The following is a 25,785-nucleotide window of genomic DNA, read 5'->3' on the forward strand; positions in this document are numbered from 1 at the left end:
CAGCGCAGTCATTGTCGGAGGGCTCTTCTACGTATCTGTGGATCTTCTGGCTGAAATTATAAATGACGAAATAGTCAAAATGAACAGTTTTCTTGATCTGATATACTTTTCATCCATATCCAAGACATTTAATTAGACAATGCACCCAGTTTTTCTACAATCTGTCTGATGTGTTTGCACGTCTTGGACCCAGTCGGGCTGTTGTTTTTCAGTGACATTCGGTACCCACAAGTATCTTCTACTATATCCCGCCTCATGAATAACAAACAGTGCTGTTTAATTTTTTATCATCCCCTTTGTAATGATCATAAAAAGAAGTCTGGATTTAATGAACTCTGGAATGTAAGTAACAAATAACGAAGAGCAGAATGGGGGGGGGGCGGCTGCACGGCGCCAAACAAATCTGGTGCTGCGGCGACACGAAGAATATAAAAAAAAATAAAAAATTCCAGCATGTAAACAGAGGAGCAGGGTATTGAAAATGTCACATTAGCTATATTTATTAAAATCTCGACGCTACGGCTCACTGTGCTCTAGATTTCCTTCTGGTGTGATAGGTTTTTTAATGAATTGGCCGGCATCCAGCAGCACAGTATTACCGCCAACAATGGCAGCCTTTGCACGCCACTAAATATCTGATGGGTTTCGCCGATTTCCTTGCTGATGTGAGGCGCTAAATGCGGAAGATGCCATTAGTGTGGGCCAGGCCAAGTCCCGAGCCATTATCTTAGCGCTGCCATCTTGACATAAACATTTTGGAGGCAATTAAAGATTATATGTGTACGGGCGCGCATGTGTGTGCATAGCTGTCAAACAGCAATTACGGTGACAATGTCCTCAATGTTCCGCGCGGCTCATTTTCATATCAGAGGAGGCCGTGATGTTTCACAGTTTGATTAATGTGTTTTCAGAAGGACACGCACGAGGAACGTATTTGCAAAAAAGAGAAAAGGCCACGCACGAAAACGCACCGGAAATCACGCGCAGACACAAGCAGAAAGGCCCCCCAACACACACACACACACACACACACACACACACACACACACACACACACACACGCCAGCGAACACAGAGATGAGATGGATGCAAGGCAGTAAATGGTTCTTAATTGATGCACTACATCCTTTGTTTCATTATTTACAGGCCTGCCTCATTATTCTAACATTCCCAACTCTAAGTACTCTGCAGAGCTGCTTCCATGATATAAACAAATAAAAACAGGAGCCCAGAATAGTAAATGGCCCAACTTCATCATTATGGGAGGACGGCTGGTGTGTGCGGTTGTGCGAGCGCGGGGGGAGAGTGGGGTTTAGATCCATTTTTACGAGTGTGACAGTATGCTCAGAGCGAGTAATCTGGCTGACCATAATTGAAAAAGAGTGTGCTTTAATGCATGAATGTATGTGTGTGTGTGTGTGTGTGTGTGTGTGTGTGTGTGTGTGTGCGATTCTTCCTCAGCTGTTCCTGTCAGAGGCCTATTACTATGAAAACACTAAGATGACCAATACTGAAAACGCAGGTTGTTTTCATGTTGAAAAGTAATCTAATATGTATTCAACAACATAAATGTGATTGTAATGTAACTTGATCACTGCATGCAAAGAAAGACAGAGAACTGCATTTAGAAAAATATCCTCTCTTGTTTTAGGATTTAGATATAATAGGACCATCCTTAATCAACAATCTTCAAAGTCAGCATCTTGAATCAGGGCGTCCTATGTACCACACATAGCAGTACCACTGATAGGTCTGTATGGGAATGACAATGGACACTATACAAAGTATCATGATTTAAACCATGCTGACATTTAAGATGAGAGATCACATGGCGAGCAGCAAGGAGCCGTCAACTTTCTTTACCGCCGCGCCGCCTCTGAACGTTACCGAGCATCGTCGACATTAAAAGCCAATGACGGCATTTTCAGATTTTACGCTCCCTGGATTCAGTTTCCAAAGATCTCGGTTCACGGGTGCCAAAAAACTCGGACAATACGCCAAAACCGGAGAGGAAAATATCTGTTTAGATTCAGCCAGCGCACGACTTGGACTCGTTTTTTTACAAGTTTATAGCGACAGCACGGATACCTCTATATTCTCTAAACCATTACTTACAGAAAGAAAAGGTGTTAATATGTCTCATAATGCTAATAATGACTTGCAGTCGGCTTTACTTCCCTGCCAGCCAGTCATCTTATACGCGTAGGCGTCGATTTTTCCAAATGATGTAAATGTCACCTTGGAAAGAAAAAAAAAAAGAAACTGAACCTGTAAAAATATAATTAAATTCAGCGTGTGTTTTTTTTAAAGTACGCGCCATTTTTGCTGTATGTGTGACCACATCTGGGTGTGAGTGAGATCACATTATTCTGACTTGAGCATGTGTGTGTGTGTGTGTGTGTGTGGGTGACATTTCAGGGTAGGCCTTAATTGAAGCGGGGTGCTGTGCCAGACTAGCCATTATGGGGCTGAATCTTGATCTAATCCGCAGAGTTAGTGGCCTTAAATAGATAATGCTCCTGTAGTGGGGTCCAGTCACTGGGGAGGCTGGAACATATGGTCCCTGTGTGTGTGTGTGTGTGTGTGTGTGTGTGTAGAGAGAGAGAGAGGGAGGGAAGGTGCATGTGTGTGTACATGTACAGGAGTAGACAGCTGAGACCCAGCCAAAGGCAGAACGGCATGCCTGTAGCATGAGCAGCAAACTTTCCAGAGTAACTGAGACCCCCAGCTGGTCTCCACAGAGCGGCGTAACTTTTCACGGCGCGCTCTCTCCACCCCTGCTAACATGAACCGACACCCGGGGATCCGAGAAGAGGGAAGGCCCTGGTAGGACCTTGCGGAGGATGAAAAACAGAGATGGTGACGGCAGGGGAAGGGGAGCGGGAGAGAGACAGATTGACGGGCGAACAGACCGAGAAACACAGCGGCAGACAGATGAAAACAAAACAAGTGAGGGAAGTGTCAAGACTGAGAAAGACACACACACACACACAAAAAAATTCAAATGTAGGAAAAAGAGTACCTGCCAGAGGAATGAAAAAAAAAAACGGAGGAGGAAGAAACCCCTAGTGCGCTCCAGATTGCAGAGCCGGGGCATTAGAGTGGCTTGTCAATCATGACCCCCTTGACACGCATGGAGCAGGTGAGCCGAGGTTTAACTGATACACACACCGACGAGTCAATTACAGGCCGGCGAGGCAGAATGTCACGGCCGCCCGGACACTAAACCGATGGCTTAACCTCCTCACACTGCATCAATATGCCTCACTGGAGAGGGAGTGAGGAGGAGGAGGAGGAGGAGGAGGCCGCCGCCGGAGAGTGAGAGCACTTGCATGCTGGGCACTCTTTAACAGTCATGCACATTAAAGTAGCGATTTATTTGTGCATTTCTTCCATTGTTCATGTGGGCATGTGTTTCTCGGGGAATTCATTAAAACTTGGATGCTGTTTTCCCACAGCGTTTGCCAACAGAGCGACCAGTTTGGTGTAACAGTCCCGCCACTTACACCACAGTTAAAGCTGAGGTAGTCGCCGCTGGAGGATGCTGGGAATGTGCACACCCACTTGTGTTCCCATCACTTTTGGGGACATTACATTACACACTCATCTTTGCATTTGGTCCCTTTTAAGGAAGACGGGTCCCCACAATGAGAGCAACACACATACACACACACACACACACACACACACACACACACGGTGCAATTGCCAGGAAGCAATTAAAACTCACTCTCGAAATAGTCCCGCTGCGTTGAAACCTGACTGATACTCGCGCACGCGGCGGCATTACGTATGTTACCTCGGCTAACATTAGCTCACCGGCGAGTCACCCAATCAAGACGGACGGTTCAGCAGACAGCATGGGTTGTGTGCATGCTGGCACGGTAAGATGTGACACATCAGTAATCACAGCAGTACAGTTACCAGTTAGAAATTCAATGTGGATGTTTTTGTGTGTGAAAAAAAAAAAAAAAAGTCTCAGTAGTGATAATGGATCAAAATCTGACCCGGCCAGCGTCACTAACAATGACAATACGTTCAATGGCTTTGACACTGAACCTGATCCAGTACCAATGTTTTGTTTGGCGAGAGGCTTGTCTGAAATAATACGAGTCCGGCAGCAGTGAGCGAAAGGGGGAAGTGTCAACTGAAGTGTAATCAGGGTGACTCTCAGCAGCTGCCTCGGCTGCCCTGATGTACGCGTCTTAATAGCTGCTCAACACCATGTGATCACAGTTAAGGAACAAGAGCGGGAACGTTTCCTTCTCCGCTGGCTCCGTTCATGTTTTATGGCTTTTCAAACAAAAGTACATTCCGCTGTCCAACGCCAGAATGCCATGCATTATGGATCACTGCCCCGGGAGCGCGGACTGCGGAGTATTTCTAAACTTATACGCTTTCACACTGGAGACACTAACATCTGGCTCTTGTCTTCAGCGGGAAAGGGTGCGAGTGGCATTTGTTCCCAGGTCACGGGTGTTTATCGGCCGCAGCTCCGGCGGCTGCGATGGAAACATGACAACCAGCGGACTCGCTAACTTTCACCCCTCTTTGGGAGTGATGCTGTGATAGTGCGCTGAAGTTGTCTGGCGCATTTGTGAGGCAAACACATCGACTAGCAGTCAGAAAGTACTTTTAGAGGTGTGTGTGTTCATTTTGGTGTAAAGATGGAGGGCAGCGTGAATAAAAGGGCTCAAAACGTCGACTGCGGTCCTCCAGTCATGGTCTTCAGATGTTGTGTTTTTGTCGAGCAAGCAGAGAAATACAGGATTTCACCTTTTTTCAACTAAATTGTGGCGGAGAAAAAAAAAAAAGAAGAAGTATAAAAGATATTATCTCCGGCAACCCGCAGCAGAATAGACCCGTCGCGTCTCCTGCCCACACGCCTGTCATCTGTGCTTAGCTGACTCACACGTCTCACATAATGCACACACACACACACACACACACACACACACACACACACACACACACACACGAAGACTATGTATCTATAGGGCTGTTGCTCACTTCGCCCATCACTGGAGAGGAGGAATAGGATGCGACGTTCCCTCGCGGACACCTGTAGGCCTTCACCCCTCCGGCGTCTCTGTAGGTGTGTGTCTGTGTGTTTTTTTTCTTTTTTTCATTGTCAAGTCAGCCCCGGGCTTCTGTGTGGCCGGGACCTTCACCTCTGAGTATGGAGTCCATGTGACTGCATGCCCACACACAGACACACACCTGATGCTACAATGGCGATTTCTATTCCGCCGTGATGCACGGAAACGTTGTGTTTTTGTGCATGTGTGTGTGTGTGAGCTAGCTGGGAATTAAGCAAAACACACAGGGAATCCCCCCCCCCCCACTCTCCTGGCCTTCTCCCTGTGAAGTGGGGTGGGCTGAGATAAGGCGTGTTATAAAAACACACTCTCTCGGAGGGTGGTCGGAGCGGGCAGGTCACGTATCTCTGATGTTTACAGCGGAAATCCATGATGTGAGCAGGCCCAAGGAGAAAAGAACAAGTGTGTGTGTGTGTGTGTGTGTGTGTGTGTGTGTGGTTTATTTTCATGAACTCCGGCCGGGCAGTTATCATTTTTATCTGCGTTTGTAAGGGAAAGATTGTGTGATCACTCAAGGCGACGGGACACTGTGAGCGCGAGGCGGTGCCAGGGAATGTGCATTTAAATCAGGGGAGAGGTCACCCAAGTACAGGGTGCACCAGGGTGACAAGGACTCTGCCCCCTGTAGGACAAATTCGGCGCACAAATATATATACATATATATAAAAAAAAATATTTAAATTAAACTTTAAATCAAAAACCTTTCTTTTCCTTTGCCTGTTTTATCAGTTTTCATCTTTTTTTTGTTGTTATCTGAGTGAAGAGATTGGCAGGCTGTGTGTGTGTGTGTGTGTGTGTGTGTGTCACTCTCATTTCCTCCCTATCACAGAGCTTATCTGTGGACTGCAAAGAATTGGGGGGGGGGTGGTGGGGAGGAGTGACAGAATGGAAAGAGGAGACGGAGGAGTGTGGCGGAGGGAAAACAGAGAGACGAACGGAAAGTCAAGCCGCCGAGTGAGAAGGGCAGGCAGTTGGTGGCTCGCGCTTGTGTGAGGGAGCGTGGAGTGTTAGCCGCGGTTGTTATGTCTACAGCAGAGCGCATAATGAAGGGGAAGGCACGGTGAAATGACTCGGTGAAACTCCCTATTAGGCCCGTCTCTTTGTTTACTGCATGGCACGGCTCTGCAGGAAAAAAAAAAAAGGGGGCTCTAAAACTGCCTCGAGAACGCCTCCAACAAATAATTATGCAAAAAAGAAAGAAAAAAAAACAACAACACAATAACGTGTCAGATGTTTCGCGCTCCTCCGCCGGAAACTCTTTCCCTCCTCTGTGAAGAGAATCCTGCATCAAAAAACTCGGAAAACTTCTGCCTTTGTTTTCGCTCCGTGTCTCCCCTCAGGCCGCCACTCTGTAGCGAACAATCGCCTCAAGAAAACGAGCTGGAGGTGGAATCCAGAGGCACGAACTGGTCGAGATGCACACACACACACACACACACACACACACACACACACTTGTGGAGAGGCTGGAACAAGACAAGCACAAGGAAGCAAGTTTCACTGCAGAGAGCTTCTCAATTAGCCACTAATTGCCTCGCCTTAACGAGCAGGACATTTTTTAACACTAATGAAGCTGGTGGCAGGCAGGGAGAGAGAGAGAGTGTGTGTGTGTGTGCATGTGTGTGTGTGTGTTTGAATCCCAGCTACAGTGTGAGGTGTGTGTGTTTGAAAGCGGAGAGACAGAGCGGAGATCTAATGGAGTCGGGGTCCACAGCTCATTTTCAGCGAGCTGTTTGGCATTCTCTGGAAGGAATGCGTGGATGGATTACACTGCTTGGCTGCTACAGTGACTTTCCAATGAGGCTCCACTTTGTCTTCACCCTTATCTAATCCACGCTGGAATGGCCGTCTCTGCAAAATGAAAATGAGGCCGGAAATCAAATGACCCGCCTGTTTGTTGCCGTTACAGGGGCGGACATGTGATTCGAGAAATTAAACTCCACTTGGTCCGAGCAGGAACTTGCCAGAGAGAGCGATTTTCCAGGGTATCCACACAGTGTCCAAATATGTTCATAAAACATATGTTCGACACGAACGGATGCAATGCAACAGAGAACAGAGCGGAGGCAAACATATTGTGCGCATGAATTATGCAGGCACTTCAAATGCATCATCCTCTCAGATTTCATCAAAACAGTGATAAATCAGCAGCAGCGCTGGAGCACACGAGCAGACCCAGAGCCGGCTCCGTCACACGCAGCATTTTTGTAAACATGGAGGACATTAAAGGGCAAATCTGCAGATTTTAGTCGTTAAAGTTGATTAATTTTGGTCACAACAACAGGCAGCAACCGATGCTTTGATACCATCGGTGTAGCCGGAGGATATTCAGATAATGGATATTGGACCTCAGGCTCTCTCCTGCTCATCTGACTTGATTGGTCAGCACCATTTGGACTGTAATCAAGCTCCAAATGGACTACAAATGGACGCCACAGCGTCAACGAAAGATGCCATCACATTGCTTTATAGGACTATACCAGAGACTAAAAGTCTGGCTAGCACCACCTCTGTTCCATGGAATTACACTAATCTGCTTTAGATGTCGTTCACAAGTTCCCCAACTCAGTAGAGGTGAACATTTAAATCACTGGAGGAGCATTTACTGCTGAAATCTTCAAGGAAATGCACGACACTACCTGTAGTCTAAGCTAAGATAACTGTCAAGCTCTTTCTTTTGTAAAGACGAAACAATCAAGACCTAATGTGTTAATAGGTGAGCTTTAGAGTCGGTGGTAGGGTGATCTTGTTACCTTTAGACATAGCCAGGCCAGCTGTTTTGCCATTTTTCTAGTCTTTATACAAATCTAAGCTAAAAGGCTGCCACTAATAGCTTCACATTCATCTTACGGGTGTGTAAGCTGCGTCGATTTCTAGTCTGACTCAAACAAAGTAAACAGGCACGTTCGCAAAATGTTAAAATGAATTCCCGAGCTTAACTAAGCCAAAAACATACATCAACTTCATCGCTAGTGACACATAACGATGCATGCAAACAGGTCAAAAACACCCAAAGAAATCTTGACCTTTGACCTTTTGACCCATGTGGCCATACAGTGCCACTGTGCTGCGATATAAGAGAGGGAAGTTTGTTTGTATTTTGCATCAAGCTTATCTGATTTTTGCTTATTTGTGCATTCTTTGTAGAATATACAGTCTCACATCGACGCTTAATAGATGAATGTTGATGGCTCAGACCTCACGAGTTTCAGCGGTGTCGGGAAAATCCCCCGAAATACCCGCGGACGATATATCAAACGGCATTTCCAAGCTCATGCGGAAACTAAGCGGTCTCTAATTCCTCCTGGGCCCGGCGGCGCTCGATCTTAGCCAAGCGGCCCGGGCTAACCGGGACGCGCGACATATTACCCCATCCTTTCCCTGCCGTTCACAGCAACCCAACACTCCTGACACAGGCTCACCCCCAGCAAGCCCCCCCACCCCGCCCCCCCGACTGCCAAGCAAAACACCTGGCATCTGCATGAGAAGGGCGCCAATTTCACAGCGGCTGCCAGGCGGTCAGCTGAGCCACTCCGCCACACACATATTGAACATGTGTGTGAGGGGGCAGAGCGTCGCGGTGTGTGTCTGTGAAGACAGCTCGTGTGAGTCTGAGCGGTGGGCAGGTGTGTGAGAGACGGCAGCGGAATTAAACGAAAAGCATGTTAGAATTAGTGTGCGCGCATGACGGACAGCTCAGTCTGGACGCACACACACATAAAAAACCTGGGTTTGGCAGCGAAACGTTCATGACTATCTGTCCGCACGCACAAGAGCACCGATGTGTGTCGGCTCACATTTGCGCCGCGTGCATGTCAAGTGTTGGACAAAGTGCTTCGCGTATAATTTTATATGGTTCTAGTGTCTGTCTGACATTGATGCATTTCCCTGTTGCGTGCCTCCATTCCTTGGCTGGAGTCTTGTGTGTGTCAGAGGCCAGGGCTGGTGCTGAAAGCCTGATGGATGGGGTCCAGGGGTCACGGACTTCAGCTGTTGTTGGCCACATCGCAGCCCGGCGAAACCGCACTCGCTCGCCTTGGGTTTGCACCAGAGTGCACGGTGCTTTTTGTTGTGTTTCTTTCTTTTTTTTTTTTTTATTGTCGGAGCGATAGGAAAGCAGAGAGGGCCGGGGGGAGATATATAAAGAGGAGACTCGGGAGGGTTGGGATGCCCGGGCTGGTGGGGGTGTGAGAGGGTGCAGAGGCAGGGGGTCTGAGCCTCCTTCACACAGGAAGCAAATAAACAATGCGATCCCGTCATGCTGGGAGTATCGTGTTGCTGTCCCATTCAGGTTTGGAGCCTCCGAACAGTTCGGTGGTCTCACGCTGGTGCTGCGTTCACTGGTCTGAAGGGGAAATTTGTAAGATACGACCAGGACTGACCACCAAGAATGAACGAACCCTATGAAGAGAACGTGAAGGAACCAAAGGTGTGATGTTGTAAAGATGTCTACTGAAGCAAGCATGCTAAAGTGCATCATCAGGCGATAGCGCTGGAGCTGCAATCAGTTTATGTCCATTTCAGACAAATTACGCCTTTAAAAAAAAAAGACAGCATCTCAAAAAAGCTCCGCAAATTCTTCGGGAGAAAACGCTCCCCAGCTCATTGAATGAATGTTTGTGTTCCTGCCGAGTGGAGCTTTCACCTTCATTCTCCCGACATATTACTTAGCACCAGTGTTGGAGCAAAGCATGATGGGATTGTAGCTGCATCTGACGAAGGATTTCACAGCGTACGAGGGGCACACACACACTGGGGCACACGGACCTTTCATTGTTGCCACGACGATGTCATCAGCTCCGAAAAAAGGGGGCTGCTCTGCCAGGTGCGGCGGCCCCGTTGCCATGGCGACAGCTGGTGTAAAACATGGTGGTTGGTGGCTCGCCTCTGGTGTGTGTGTGTGTGTGTGTGTGTGTGTGTGTGTGTGTGTGTGTGTGTGTGGGCAAAAACGAGAGGCACCCAGCGAGCCAGCATTGCTTTTAGGTTAAATACGATCTAAATGAACGCCGCAACTGCCGCATCGACTCGGCGAAAGGAGAGGAAGGGGAAGAGAGAGAGACAGAGAGAGAAAAAAAAGACATTAAGTAAAAATGGATGTCTTAAACACAGCACAAGGTGAAACCAAGCAAGAATATTGCACAGGATATGAAATTATTTCCAATATCAGCCCAACTGTGGAAATTCAATTTCACAGCTCATGAACAATATCAAACAAACATGCTGGCTGAAAGAGCACACTCCAACTTGAGTGATACTGTATCAAAAGGCTACACGGCAGACATAAAAGCAAATGGGGTGGGTGAAGGGCAGGCTAACGGCTAACGGTAATCCATAACTGGACCAATTTCCATATTCAGGCCGTTTAAACTGCACATTAGCCACCAGCTATTCCCATGGCCGGCCGCAGACCCGGGAGGAGGGGGCGGGCCGGCTTTCTAATGAACTGCATAATTAAATGAGATGCTCCGCTCTGACCGCTCTCGATTCCGAGACCAACGATGCCTTAACGAGGGCTGGATTGAAATGAATGGCAGCAGGTGAAGGACAGAGGGACGGCGGGCTAATGCGGTAGAATGTGCCTTTAATGAAGAGGATGTAAAGGTGGGGTGCTGGGGGGGCGAGAGCAGGCCGAGGTCACAGCGGGCGCTCACCCGTACCTCCGCTCAGCAGTGCGAGGGCGCACAGTCCTCATACACACACTCTATCTACCGTATACACCCACCTCCATCTCTTCCCGTCTATCTCTCCCCGCTCTGTCTTTTTTGGAAGCTGTGTGGGAGAGAGATAACTGCTTCAGCTCTCCACTTTGCCCTCCCCAGAGCAGGCCTTTTGATTGACACATGCTAACAAGCCAAGGTGTTCGACAGGGGCGCCGGCAGAATAGGTAATGCTAAGAGAACATAACCAGGGAATTCTCCCGCAACCCGCGGTTCATGACAATCGGCTGGGGAACAGCGTGCGCTCCCGCATCCTTTTCTTTTCTCTTTTTTTTCGGGGAACGGCAACGAGAACGTGGGCTTCTGAGGCGTCAAATTAATTTGCGCGAAAAAATGTAAGCGACTTTTTTTTTAAACGCCCCCCCCAAAAAAAAGAGCCTCGAAGAATCGTCAAGGAAGTTCCAAAGGAAAAAGGAGAGCGGGTGGGAGAGAATAGACAAACAGATTTAAGGAAGGGGAACGGCCTTCCTTGAAATCAGAGGTCATGCTTTTCGGGGAAAAGAGTGTGTGAGCTGATACGAGGCGTGAAAACGCGTCTGTCGGTGCATCAGCGGCCGTGACCGCGTCCAGCCTGAGAGTGCGTGTGTCATTCCTCCGGTGTCATGTGAGTAAACTTAAGAATCCATGAACCGAGACACACACACACACACCGTAAACTCTTTACATGAGAAGCGGATTAAAGATCAATTTCAGTCGGATGTGTGTTACGGCCCGACGCTCCCGACAGCGATTTCAAAGCTTTTGTTTAATGGATGTAATTAATTCTCAGATGTTCGCTTGCTTTTGTTTATCGTCGCTGGCAGCAGGCTGACCACAAGGCACTTGAAGGAGGCCGTTTACTGCGCAGTCACTCTTTAAAGTACAGTGAACAGCTGGCTGTAAGTGCTGTCTGATATTTTCCCCTCAGCGAGAACGACGGACCTACACATAGAATCTTTTATTGGTGGAAATTAAAGATATAAGATGCAAAGTTTCCTGCATTGAAATGACAAGATCTTTGGCTGCACGTCGCTTTGACTCCCGGAAGAAAATCTTGAATACGTTTCCTCCGTGAACATCTTCATCTGCAGTTGGGGGTGTTTAACGGGGAAGACAACAACTCCCATGATCCCACACTACTTCACAAGTTGCTCAGTTGTCACGGTGAAAGCACTTTTTGTGATTGTGTGACCGTAAGCGCCGTGGAAAAAAGGCAGTAAGTGAACCTTTAGTTAAGCTTTTTTTTTTTTTGTTGCTGTTGTGAGGAGGACAAACACCTTCCTGTTGTTGAGTTCAAGTGACCTCTTGTCTTCTCGATTTTATTGTCTTACAAAACAGCCCGTAAATGCAACCTTTTCATCAGCTGACACTCAAGAGTCAGGATGCTGAAGCGTCTTTGTGTCCAGACACACTAAACTGACAAGAAAAAAGACAGACTGTTGAGTCGCCTTCACGTCACCTGTGTCTCAGCCAAAAAGCTGCACTTGAACACACCGCTATGACTACAGCCAAGGCCCAAAACAGCTTGTATGTTTCCCTACTTGTGCACTGATTCGCTGATTCAGCTGACCAGCCAATCAGAGGGATTTCTCTGTCCGACAGGCTCCCCTGCAGATTCAACATCCACACCACATGGGTTACAGGTAACCATCAGCCCGGCACACCAGAAGGAGCTTATACTAAACTGTCCAACTGCATTACCATCACACAGCACTGTTACCACACCATTATCATGACGGCGAGTTTAATAAAATAGTGGGTGCAAAACATCTTTAAATAAGCGTGAAACACGACAGAAATGTTTGCGTCTATAGGCAACAGATGCAAAACCACAGAATTTATAGTGCGGTGGCCTATTTTTGCAGAGAAATAGAAAAAAAAATGAATATCTTTTTGTCGTGTTTTCATTCAGTATCTGATTCTTTGCATGTGCTTCAGTTATAAGCGAGATATTTTCCACTTATTTATTTATCTATCTTTTTTTTTTTTTTTTATCACAGGATGGTCAGCAGACGGCCGCTGTGCCTCTTCCCGTTATTATTTTTCCGGCTTTCATCTATTCTGGTTTGCGATGCATTGTAATGCTATTTTGAAAAGCACACGGTGAATAGAAACACGTTATAATAATCCTTTGTGCCATACTGCCACTCGCTCGGGTAGCTTTTGCTTCATCTGCTGTGGCTTAGGGATCAGCGATATGTGCCCTGATTATCTGGGAAAGAGTTAACTTGTTAAAAACTGGTTAAACACTGAATGAATCGAATGATTATCCTCCATGTATCAGCCTGTGGCATCTAGTTTTAAAGGTCTATTCCAGCTCAGACAGAGAGGGTCAAAGCAGTGCCGAGACGAGACAGATCAGCAGAGGCCCGGTCCCTGTTGGCCTTGATGCTAATTAAACACTAACTGATAGAAAAAGCCTTCTCCACACTCTAATTATTCCCCATTTCAAGTCTAATTTCACCAATCAGTGCCATCTTTATTTCTGAGAGCAAATTGGGCAGTAATCATTTTCTAGTGGAGATTTCCCTGCCTCTAATTGTTGAAGATGATTTAGTCATTATCAGAACGCCGGCTACTCTTATCAGTCATCTCACAGGGCAAATTTATCTGGAGATTGTGCTCCGAGAAATTAAGCTGAACACTGTAATGAATTTTTTAAAGTGATGATTCATCCCGTTGTCATAGTTTGACTGAATAATTTAAGTACGGAGGGTCCGAAAATGAGTTTTGTGCCGCAGAGAGAGAGAGAGGTTCAAAATATTTAATGCAAAATATTTGCATTTTTAAAAAAAACATTTAATTTGACAGCACACATTTCAGTTTTCAGTGCAGTGAAGTTCAGCAAGATGTTTAATCAGGGTTTCTTTAATTCACTGCACATGGCTAACTTCTCTAGTCTGTTGCTCGTGTGTGGATCAAGACGTATACATTTTATTAGAAAAGCGCAAAAATGTCAGAAATAAATCACTCATTTCATTTATACGTTTAACCAATGTACAATAAATCTGACAGACGTGTCCACATTCAAATCACCGAAGACAAAAACACGATTAAAAAAACAAAACAAAAGGCGTTAGCAGGATGTAGAGGAAGTCAGGCCGACAAGACATCAAGGACAAGAAGATACTTTGAAGGGGTTACTTCCTTCTTCCTGTTTGTCGACTGCAGCTTCCTGTGTGTCGTCTGATACAGCGGTTTGGCTGGTCAAGGTGATCCCTCTTTATTTCCCTTCAGCTCGTGCAAAAAAAACAAGTCAGCACTGAGTTCATTTCCTAATAAGAGTTGATTCTATAGAAACACCGAGTTTACTCTCTATATACCTATGTACTTAATTTAATTGTCCTCAATTTCAATTCTACATCATAAAACATCTATGTCAAAATTATATTCTGGTTTTATAAACATTGGCACACTGCAGATATCTATGTATACTGTATGTACACACACACACACACACACACACACACGCACACACACACGCACACATATATAGAGTCCTCAAAGCTTGTTAAATCTGTCTTGGCCTGTGCAGACAGTTATGACCAGATGGTTCTGAAAATAAGCCTTATTTTAGCCTCTCAGCTTGTCACTTATTGCTTTCAGGTTTCCTGATCAGATAAATTAATAGAGTAAAATCTCACTCATCCACACCGGCAGCCTGGGAGACTGCTGATATTATGTTTCACAAATCTGGAAACACATGCACTTAAAGTTATTTATATCCTTTGGACGACTGACTCAACTTCACCACACTTTCAGGGGTCAGGTGAGAGGAGTCTGTTACTTGAGAAAGCCGCTTTACACCGCACCTATCATGGGGTTCTTCCGTCTTGGGTCAGGCTGTCTTTCATCTCCGTAGTCGTAGCGCTCGGGGCTGGCGTAGCGCTCCCTGGTGGCCGGGCGCCTCTCTGGGCTGGTGTAGCGGCCGGGGCTGGCCTGCCGATAGGCGTCCACCCGCCCCCCAGCGGCTTCATAGTACTGCCGCCCTCTGCGACCTGCCGTGGGCGAGGGGGGAACGTCCTGCCTCATCGGTGCACGGTGCTGCTGTCCTACATGGGGAGAAGATGGGTGGTAGCGCTGGTTGCTGGGCGCCTGATGGGACTGTGCACCTGCCTGAGGGAGCGGCATGCGGCTGGAGACTGGAGGGTCATAGTAGTGGCCTGGGTGGGGGGCTGGCTCTCTCAGCACATGTCTGGATTGGGTGGGGTAATCATAAGGATCCCTCCTGAAAGAGAAACAGTGTTGCTTGTAAGAAATTAGAGACTAGTGGCTGACACCCTTAGAATAGATCCACATGCACACAATCACATGCATGAATACAGCATGTACACTTGAGGGTGCAAAGGAAGACACTATCCAAAGGTCCAGCAAGTAGATTTCCATGTCTTGCCTGTATTATAACGCCACTCTAAGAGCTATTAAGTACTATCAAAGCTCAATCCACACAGCACCTCTTTAGAAACTGTGTCTTTAAACGAACATTCAGGATATCTGTAAGGTTGTGATGTCACAGCTTTACAGTCACCACCCTTGGCAAGGCCCCCAGCAGAGCTGTGGCTGCAGAAACAGCAGCAGATCTCATGCAAAAACACGGCTGGTATGCTCATGCCTTTGAGAGCTGACCAATCAGAGACGTGACACAGGCACAAAAACAGACTGAAGGTATACAGAAGTGCTGCAAAAAAGTTTTTTTTTTTTTTAACATTTAAGCATGTTTACATTTTCCAGTTGACACCCAAAAAGAAAGTTGAGCATGATCTGGGACCTTTGATACCAGTTTAAACTGGCTTGGAGCAGAGGACTTGCCAGAGATTTGGCCCTTCCTTGCGGTAAGCCTCCTCCTGTTATTCAGTTTACGTGGCGAGGCAGTGGCCTTGGCAGGATCGAGTTGTGGGGGAGACGTGGATGGAGAGATGCCAAGAGATAACAGCAAATGCCTTGGTAAGCATATATGAGGTTGTGTGTGTGTGTGTGTTTAGCTTGTGTGTGTAGGAATGTGTGTGTGTGTGTGTGTGTGTGTCCCAGGGGTCTGCAGTAACGAGGCAGCCAGCTGGAAGTCTCCGGTTCCCTCCCACTAGCTGTGGGTGATTAGAGGCTAAACCCCTGGGTAAGGCGACACGCGGGCCTCGGGGAGACGGAAGGGGAGAGAGAGGCTGAGGAAGAGAGGGGACTGGAGAGAAAGTGAGATAAAGAGAGAGGGGAGAAAATAAAAGGGAGGGCTGCTCACCTTTCACAGGCCCATTCAAATGTTTTCCATCTTATGTGCTGTTTCCAGTGCTGAGTGACACACATGTCTAGCTGGAGCGAGTATGCAAATCTAAAAGTCAGGCCTTCACTGGCCTAGCTGTGAGGGAAACTCTCCTATTTTTAAAAGTAGTTATCTGCAACTGCCCTGTAAACATCATTTATAACTTCTGGAATTACATGTGTATCTTCATAGAGTTGTTTAATGTCTCTTAGTAGTTGTTTTGCATCTTCATATAGTTGTTTAACGACTCTTAGTAGCTGTTTTGCATCTTCATAGAGTTGTCTAATGTCTCTTAGTAGCTGTTTTGCATCTTCATAGAGTTGTCTAATGTCTCTTAGTAGTTGTTTTGCATCTTCATATAGTTGTTTAACGACTCTTAGTAGTTGTTTTGCATCTTCATACAGTTGTTTAATGTCTCTTAGTAGTTGTTTTGTGTCTTCATACAGTTGTTTAATGTCTCTTTGTAGTTGTTTTGTATCTTCATACAGTTGTTTAATGTCTCTTAGTAGTTGTTTTGTATCTTTATACAGTTGTTTAATGTCTCTTTGTAGTTGTTTTGTATTTTTTTATAGTTGCTTTGTCTGTTGTTGCTTTGTATCTTCATTGTTTGATGTCTCTCTGTAGTTGTTTTGTGTTTTATTTCACAGTTCTTTTATGACTGTGGCAGTTTTGTTTCTCTATGCGTTTGGTCTCTTTCCATCTCTTTGATGTAGTTGCAGGGCCTGTGCCCAGTAGGTCCATTCAGTAATCCATCCATGCTTATAAAGGCTACTTGGTGTCAGTTTCAGTTCAAGTCAGACGATCACATATGTACATGTGAATAGTAGCTTTGGTACATGTATACATGGCCAAAAAACTTTTGCAGTTTTTTTTTCTTTTCCCTGGGATACATCTGGCTGGGCAAAAGTTGGGTATCTCTAATCCTCTTACCCCATTACAGAAACCATTTCCGTGTATACATAATGCTGACGAAATTGATTTACTGCAGAGCCGACAGTAAGTAAGTGCATGTAAAGGCACATTTTTGATAAAGTGCTATTGTTGGTCTGGACATTGCCCCGATAGCAAATGTTAAAGCTTTCATTAGCTGGCTACAGCTCAAATCGCTATCATACTTTATCAATCGGCAACACAGCAGCAAAACAGATTTAGACATTTACTTCCCACCCTTCAACAATGGCTCCCACTGTAGTTATTATACAGAAGCCTTGAGCTTAGCCTCTCCCTTGTTCTGCAATCGTATCCCTGCATCTCCTCTGTCCAGTCCCTGGAGTCGAGCTCAGCACCTGTTGACTGGCCAATTAGAATGACTCACTCACCACAGATTAGGTCGCACACAGCTTGGTTGTGTGTGTGTGTGTGTCCGTGCTTGTGCATAAGCAGACTTCCCTTGAGGATATTCACAAACTGTGTAGAGGTGGATTTCAATGAGTGTGTGTGTGTGTGTGTGTGTGTGTGTGTGTGTGTGTGTATCCTGGATTTCTGTGTTTTCTGTGGACTGGGAGGCCTGACCACCCAAACAGAGTGGTGGGACAGGATACACAGGTGGTCCAGAGAATGAACAGCACTGCCTTGTCAGTCAGCAGAGCAGGAAAGACGCTGCCGCACATGCACACAGATAGACATACGACACATGCATTGCCAAGGCTTGAGATACGACAGGAAAGAGAAATGGGGGGAGGAAGCATAGCACACCAAAAAGGAAGGAATCTGATAGGCAAAGAGAGAACAGAGAAAGAGAGATTTCATCTGAAATGAAGATGTGAGGAGACGTGTGTGGGGGGAAAAACGATGCATTTCTCCATGAAATGCTCGGCGAGGGGGCCGTGAGGCAGGACTGGAAAGAGCTCGGGAGAGAAAGAGAGGCGAAGGTCAACCTCCTCATTAATCCAGATTAAATGGTGAAGGCCACCAGGGGAGGCAAAGAGAAGGGAAGAAAGAAGGATGGAGTGATATGGGGATGGAGGGAACACCTGGGTTCTCAGCCCGTCTCAGGGCCACCCAAACAGACAGGAACCACGGCCGGATTCCCCTTTTCCCTTTCTCATCATTCTCCTTATTCCCCCCCCGCCGGTCCTTAATTTCCACATCGTTTCCACTTGAATATTCATTTTCCCTACTTCTCCGTCCCCTCTGCACCCGCTCCCCTTCGTACCTGTTCATCGCCTCCTTAAGCACTCTGTTATTAAAATGCCTCTGTCGTCTTTCCACCTCTTCTTTTCCTTCTCTCGTCCACAGTACACGGCTATTTTCAGCTCCTCCGAGCTATTAGTCAGACCGAAGCAGTCATATGAGCAAGAGTAAATTAATGTGTTGAGTAGGTCTGGGTAATGTATTGGTATCATATTGTTTTTCCAATATATGCCATTAAATTGTGGCGTAAGTGTCTACTGTACTTGTTATAAAAATATCACCCAGCTTGTTGTTGAATAATCATTTGAAAATATATTATCCCGTGCAGAAAAATGAAGACTTATGGATCCTAATTGTTAATCATTTAGGGTTGAAAGCACCCTTGAATGCCTTCTTTGTCCACTTTTCTAGGTGACAAAGTAATAAATGAATTCCTACAATGCTGTGATACATAGGTCTGATGACATTTGACCCTGGAATGACATAGCGTAGTAGCCGAGCATGGGTTTGCCTTTTGTCTGCTCACATGGGAGTATTTATGTCCCTTCAGGGAGGTGGGCGTCTGACAGATTAAACGGATGTGCAGCGGGAGCTGAGGGGAAGTGAGTATGGTCACCAGCATCGAGTTTTTGCATCTGCTAGTGTTACTTGTGGTAATTTTGTGTCTTTTTGTGATTGCATCATGTCCCTTTCTGGTATTTTTGTGTCTCCTTGTGGTAGTTTTGCTTCTCTTTTTGGTAGTTTTACTTCTCTTTGTGGTAGCCCCTGGGCGTGTGCCCAGCAGGCCTGTTCAGTAATCCATCCATGCTTATAGGGGCTACTAGAAGTCAGGTTCAGTTTCAGTAGAGTTGTCTTTTGTCAGTTCATATTGGAATATTTATGTTCTTTCAGACGGGTGGGTGGGTGTCTGACTGATTAAATGTGTGCGCAGGAGGAGGTGTCTGATTTAAACTAATTTAAAAATGTATAATATCTGATATTGTAAAAACATTATATGAAAGCAAACATAGGGAGAGTTCTGAGATATTGTAGTTGATAGCATGAGAGTATGCATTTGTATGTGTGTGTGTGTGTGTGTGTGTGTGTCCGCCCAAGCAGCTGGGGGATTAGGGGGTCCACGGGCCCCAGTGACCCACGGGGAGTTCCTCATCCCGGGGTCACACAGCTGGCTTCAGCCTGGCTGGGAGATGGGGGCATGTGAATGTGTTTTGGTGTTTGTGTTCCTGCAGACCTGAAATGCCCTGACACCATGTTTGAATTCTACATAAATTTTGATTTAATTTACTAAAACATTCCCAGCAAGTGCGGCCTCTGCGAGTAAGAGCGCGAGCCAGGGAGAGAGTGCTTTGTTGCGTTTGTATATTCTAAGTGTCAGAATGAGATCTCCTGTTTACTTGTTAGCTTACGTAACTTCATCAGTAAGTTTATGTGCGGCGTCCAACAGAGAAGAGGGAGCTGGAGATGGAAACACAAGCACGTAGACGGAACAAAATGTCTACAAACGGGTAACTTAATCAAGGTAAAACGGAAAGACCAACCAGAGGCCATAGAAGAAACATGCACTGTAGTTCCCTCTGACGATAAACATGCATGTAAACGATTAAGTTGTGTACCGATTTATCCACCTGCCACTGAAAACAAAAGTGAGTAGGGGACAGGGATGAAATTTCTTCTAAAGCTGTTGCTTTTGACTAACAAAAAAACGTGCCAAACGTGGCAGATCCCTGCCGGAATAAAACTGTTGGTATGACAATTAAAGCGGCTCTGCCAGCGCCGCTAATCTAGCTTGAAAAGAGCTTAATGACAACAAGACACATGCAGACAGTAGGTGTGTATTCAATCAGCTGTCGAGTGAGTTTTAAGCACACGCTTGAAACATCAAAATGAAAAAAATATATATATATAAATAAATAAAAAAACTCTCATGCAAATGAGATGTTTCCACGAGGGACGTTGGAATAAATAAATAGGTTTGAATTAATGCCAAAAAGGAAAATGAAAAGACTTTGAAGAATTAATTTGCACTCCATAAATTATTTTTTTCCCCTCTCTGTTATTATTCGAGGTATGAGTGATACTGTAACACATCTTTTATTGTTGAAGCTACTATTTACTGTGATGTCGACACAGACACGAGAGTGGCAGTATGACATTATAGGAGGTAATATACAGATAACGTCTCACCGAGCACAAAGCCAGTTCTGATGTGTTTTGCATTGAAACTGAACCATTCCCCCACATCATTATTCACAGGAAACGCATTTCCATCCCTATTTATCATGACATTTCCTTCCATTTTTCCCCATTTGAGCAAATGTAAAAGTCCTTTTTAGACATACTGGTAACCGTGATTGAATTTTCCTGTTTTCCACTTGCTCTTTAAACCAGATGCATTTTTTGATTTGCAATAAAAAAAAAAGAAAAGAAAAGAAAATGGAGACAGTGTTAAGACAGAAAGAGCCAGACAGAAAAAAAAACAGGAGCTCCTGTGCTGAAGAAGATAAGCCAGGCTGAGCAGCAGACAGGCAGAGAGACAGATGCAGACACTCGTCTGTCCCCTCTGAGGTCTATATAGAGCAGCAGCGCAGGGTGTGATGTGAACCACAGGGACCAACTAGAGTGGAAAGCTGTAATGACACGCCGTGTAATACATCTGACTCACACTTCCAGAACATCAGCACCATATACCACACTCCCAACCACCCTGTGAGAGAGAGAGAGTGTGTGTGTGTGGTGGGACCAAATGACAGACTGAATATTACATCCATATTTATATGCATGTGAATGTGTGCTGGGAGTGTATATGATTACATACTCGCCAGTGAAAGAAAAAAATGTGTGTGTGCAGGACCATCTGGGAGTGTGAGTGTGTGTGCTGCCATTTAGGCACACAGCTCCCTCCCTATGACAGTGAAGAATTTGTGTGTGCGGTGGTAGCATGGGGACGGTGGGGGTGAGGGTTATTCTGCACCTGCCCCTAGGAAACGGAAGGAGGAAATTAGTAACCCCCCACCCGCCCCTCTCTAAACTCCCAGTTACTTATTAGACCCCCGCACTCACCAGCTTGGTCCCCCATATACCCCCGGTCCTAAACAGCTGGAAAACAACCATGTGTCTTTGTCAGACTTGCGCACGAACACACATGCGACCAAACATGATTAAACTTGGACAAACAGTTCCCTTGTCTCGGCTGTGACATTCAGACTTTAGATTTCAAACCTTTTAACTTTGTTAGATAAAGGTAAATTCAATATTTTGCCTATAGTTTTGAATACATTTGGTATAAGGTACAGACAAACAGGCCTGACTTCAGGATAGCTTTACATCATTTAAATTAAAGATGTAATGTGATATTTCCATGTGTAAAAAGGACGACATTGTTATATTTTTGGTTGTACTGACATTCTCCCAGATCTTTCTAACACTGCTCAAACACTGCTTAGATAAATCCATATTTTTCATTCAACATCTACTACATACTACTACTACATCTTTGTTTCCATTCTTTTGACTGGGTGACCCCTAAGTTTTGAACAGCATGCGTTGGAGTATAAAGCAATTAATACATTTTTCTAGTCACTTATATCATCCTATTTTAGTCTGTGGGGATGTGATGCAACTCATATATGCGATACATCTTTGAAAGTGTTCTTCATTCCTGTTCCTGTGGGCCCCCTGCTCTGCATCTTTGACACGTCCCCCTGCCCCAACACAGGGAAACGCTTCACACTGCACGCTCACAATCACACACTGCATGTTTATACTTCTTGAAGATCAAATATGCTACGGTGCTGTATATTTGTACTTTTATCTTATTGTTTTTATTGTTTCTTCCAACATTCCTTTATACTTTCCTTGTATTTTTAACGTATACCTTGTGCTTTGTATTACAACAGCAGTCAGAGTGGAAGGCAAAGGAAGAAATTTCATTGTGTAGGCAAACCTTAACTGTGCATATGACAATAAACGCTCTGACTTGACTTGATCAAGCTCTATAAAGACCCATTCACTTGAATCAGGTGTGTTGGGGCAGGGGAATATCTACAACACGCAGGGCAATACATATTACAAAGAAGAGCGAGAAGAACTTAACAGAAAGTGGATTCAAGGAAACTGTTGATAAATTCAAGGTACAGTTGTGTTTACTTGATGAAAAGAGACAGAAACAGATGGATGGATATCTGCAGTGATGGTTGAGTTATGATTGTGTTTAAAGTAAGTTAATTTGAGCACCCATGCACTATGTTAAAGTTTTGTTCAAGTTATAACTTTTCTATAATGCTTTTTTTCTTTTTGCAGGAGGAGTTTTTCAAAACTCTTCGATGGAGAAAAAATAAACACGCACCAGTTTGGAGCTTTGGATGCAGCTAATTACATCCTGCCATATATATTATTCTCTGCTTACTACTTATCTGCTGTGCCTTCTGCTTAAAGTCTAAGTATGAGCAAACGTTCATCTTCTTTTGTTCACTCACATACACGCATGCATAAATAATAAGCTCAGACATTCAACTGCACTCACCGTAATTACATTTGCACATTTAACTTGTTAATTTTTCCGATTGCAAAGATGAAGAGGAACATACAGATGCATATGTAAGCACATCTGCCAGCGATGTGCTCACCTGTTAGTCAACTGACGGGGAGCAGACTTGTGTTGCATGCAAAATGCATTAATTGCTCGGCGGAAAAAAAAACAAAAAAAACAAAAAAAAACAGCTGCCGCACCTCACTGCCAAACACTCCCACGCACAGACATTCATATGCATGCTCACACTTTTCTGGGTAAAACATTTTTGTGTCATAATTTGCAGAGGAATCGGTGGTAGAGAAAAAGGAGCTTGAAATGAAGACATTCACCCTATTAAATCTGCGGTTAAAGGAAGTGTAACGCTGTCCGTGGGTTTCTAGATGATAAGTTATAGCTTAAGCCAAAGAAAATCCTCTGGTTGGAGGAGAGTGTGGCCATCAATTACTGTAAAAATTGTTTATTTAAAAGATGTAATACAGTATATTTAGCAATTTGACATGCTCATTAGTGTTTGATACATTCTCCAGATTCTCCAAATTCATCCTTGTCCAAACCCTGCACACACACGCAAGCGCGCACACACGGGCACGCACACACTAAGTCACGGCATTAATGGCACTGTGCTAGCTGAGTGCTACAGACACAGAGCAGACCTGGCTGGCTCCACAGCAGAGGAAACCATTAGCCACTCTCGCCCTGGCTGTCCAGGCAGCTCCGCTAATCAACCCAGGCTATGACAACAACAGCGGTGGAAATTGGCTCTCACCTAGACGCACGTGCCTCATCTAAATGGGCTCGTGTTTACACTCTCTGCTACTATATACTGAGCAATGACAAGGAGTGTGCACAGTATCAGTGGCAGGTAGCAGTCGGCCTGTGGTAGAGCGCTCAGTCAGAAATGAGAAGGTGAGGAGAGATGGGAGGCACCAGGGCGAACGGCCCGCGTCTCTCACGGAGCTCATTTAATGACTCATACATCATTTTAGTGATGTCACGCCTAAGACGACTATCAATAACCATTCATTTTTACAAAAATTCTGTTTCATTTCATTGCGATGATTTGCAGCACATTTGAAGCATTAAAAGCTGGGGCTGGTGAGAGTGCAGAAACCAGCAAGAGTAAGATAAATATTTTGAAAGTATCCAACTGAACAAATCCCAGCCCCTCTCTTCTTGCCTCCCATCAGAGCCACTTCTCCAAAACACAAGAAGGTGCTCTGCCTGACTACACTGACTGCGCCGTAGTGCTTGCTGGCCAGCGGTGACGTGTTTTACCAGCTAGTTTGCTATGATCCACAGGTTCTCCTGACATTTTTGGTCTAATAAACACTACATTTAATAGCCATCAGAAGGTACCTCTGTCTGAAAAGGTTACCCGGCTCTACAGTTACTCCTTACTACTCACGGTGTGTCCTTTGCTTTTGCAGCAGCTCATTCTTTGGTTCAGGGGCTGTGTGCTTTGTGCTAAAGAGTTAGCTGCTGAACAGTGGGCCCAGGGACTGTTACCATATTGCGCTACCTCATGTTTTATTCACAGTAGAGGTCGACCGATAGTGGATTTTTAAATCCAGGGCGAATGAAATGATTAGCTTTTTACCGGCCTGTGACCAGCCCCAAGAGAGCGTTTGATTTACTGAAGGTTGTAAAGATGTGATGTGATTTTCAAATATATATACAAATATATCAGGGTCTATTCAGGGTAGGTAACGATGACTGCAGAGTAAAGGAAGAAAATGACCTCCCTGGGCAGCCAGAAATACATGCAGCCATGACAAAGGAGGTTAAAGGTCCAATACTCCATGAGGGACAGCAGTCATGTAATAGAGACGTGCTGGGCAAAAGCAGTAAAGTAGCAGTTAATGACAGAAACAGATGCGATTTCTTTTTCACTAAATGAGGGAACTTTTTAGGCTGACCGCGACTCGTATTTGATTTCAGATTCTTCTCAGTTCAAACTAGGTTCACTGCATGCCTATTCTGCTGCGCTCTGTTCTATTCTGTGCAAAGAAGAGGACATTTGGATTCAGGGTGACTCCTGCATCTCCTCCACAGTGCCACCCGTCCATCCGTATTTGTGGGCCGAATGTCATGCCGACTTGTACATGACAGTCTTTGTATTTCTCACCAAGCTCATGGGGAGCGCCAAGGCCTCGGAGTGTGTACCTCTTGTTTTATTTATAACGCCATGATTTTCGTTTTCCCATCCGCAGACCTGAGGAGGCTGTGGGAGGGAGGGAGGGAGGGAGGGATGGAGGGATGGAGGCGAGGGGCAAGACAGCGAAGGAGACGAGACACAAAGAGACGTGTGAGAGATGTAAACAGAAGCTGCACAAAAAAAAAAAAAAAAAAGCAGACAAAGGGATTGATGGAATCAAGGAAAGGCGCAGAGAAGGGAAAAAGAATAGTTATTGTAAACAGGTAGAGCCACTGGCACCCCCAGCTGTGTGTGCGACAGAGCTGGCTAAAGCCCCTTCCATTTCCTACCGCTGATTCCATTACATTTCCCAAACACTGTTAGCTGGACAAACACTGCTGCCTCTGTGAACCAACGGGGCCCTTTCCTTCATAAAGGGCCCGCAAATAAGAGAAGGGTCAGGACACCTCTCGGGAAATCAAACAAAATAATCCGCACAGTGCTTCAGATGCTCTACGGTTGCTTACCTAACAGTAAAAGAGGGGGTCACATCACCTTTTAAACCAATCAGGCAGGGCCCCGGAAAGACATCAGCAGCTGTTCTGGGGCAAATGTAGAAAAACTGCCGTGAGGAAAGACACGCTCCGAGCTCTCCAGGAACCGAGAAATTAAATGAGTTACGGAGACAATAACTCTAACCGAGTTGGGTGAGTTTAAAGTGAGTCATTCGACAGCTGGACGGCAGCGGGTGGGGAAAACAGTTGATCACTTATGAAACTGTGAGAAGCGGGATTGGGTTTTAATAAAGACGGGGCGAGTGCAGCGAAAATATGATTTCTCAGCTGACCTTGAAAAAGCCATTCGAATTCACAGAGAGCTCTAGACTACTACAGGCCACAACAATATCACTGTGCTAAAATAATAACAGACCTGTCCCATAC

General features: G+C 45.5%; 1 protein-coding gene across 1 annotated transcript in view; it reads right to left on the reverse strand.

The window, feature by feature from the left end:
* Nucleotides 1-13,541: 13,541 nt before the first annotated feature.
* pard3ba (par-3 family cell polarity regulator beta a) overlaps nucleotides 13,542-25,785 on the reverse strand; it is a 171,824-nt gene continuing 159,580 nt past the window's right edge. The window contains exon 24 of the mRNA XM_037091436.1: nucleotides 13,542-15,023. Within this exon, the coding sequence (XP_036947331.1) occupies nucleotides 14,597-15,023 (427 nt within the window). The 3' untranslated portion in view covers nucleotides 13,542-14,596. The remainder of the gene's footprint in view (nucleotides 15,024-25,785) is intronic.

Source organism: Acanthopagrus latus, chromosome 24 (assembly GCF_904848185.1).
Source record: "Acanthopagrus latus isolate v.2019 chromosome 24, fAcaLat1.1, whole genome shotgun sequence".
NCBI classification, from domain to species: Eukaryota; Metazoa; Chordata; class Actinopteri; order Spariformes; family Sparidae; genus Acanthopagrus; species Acanthopagrus latus.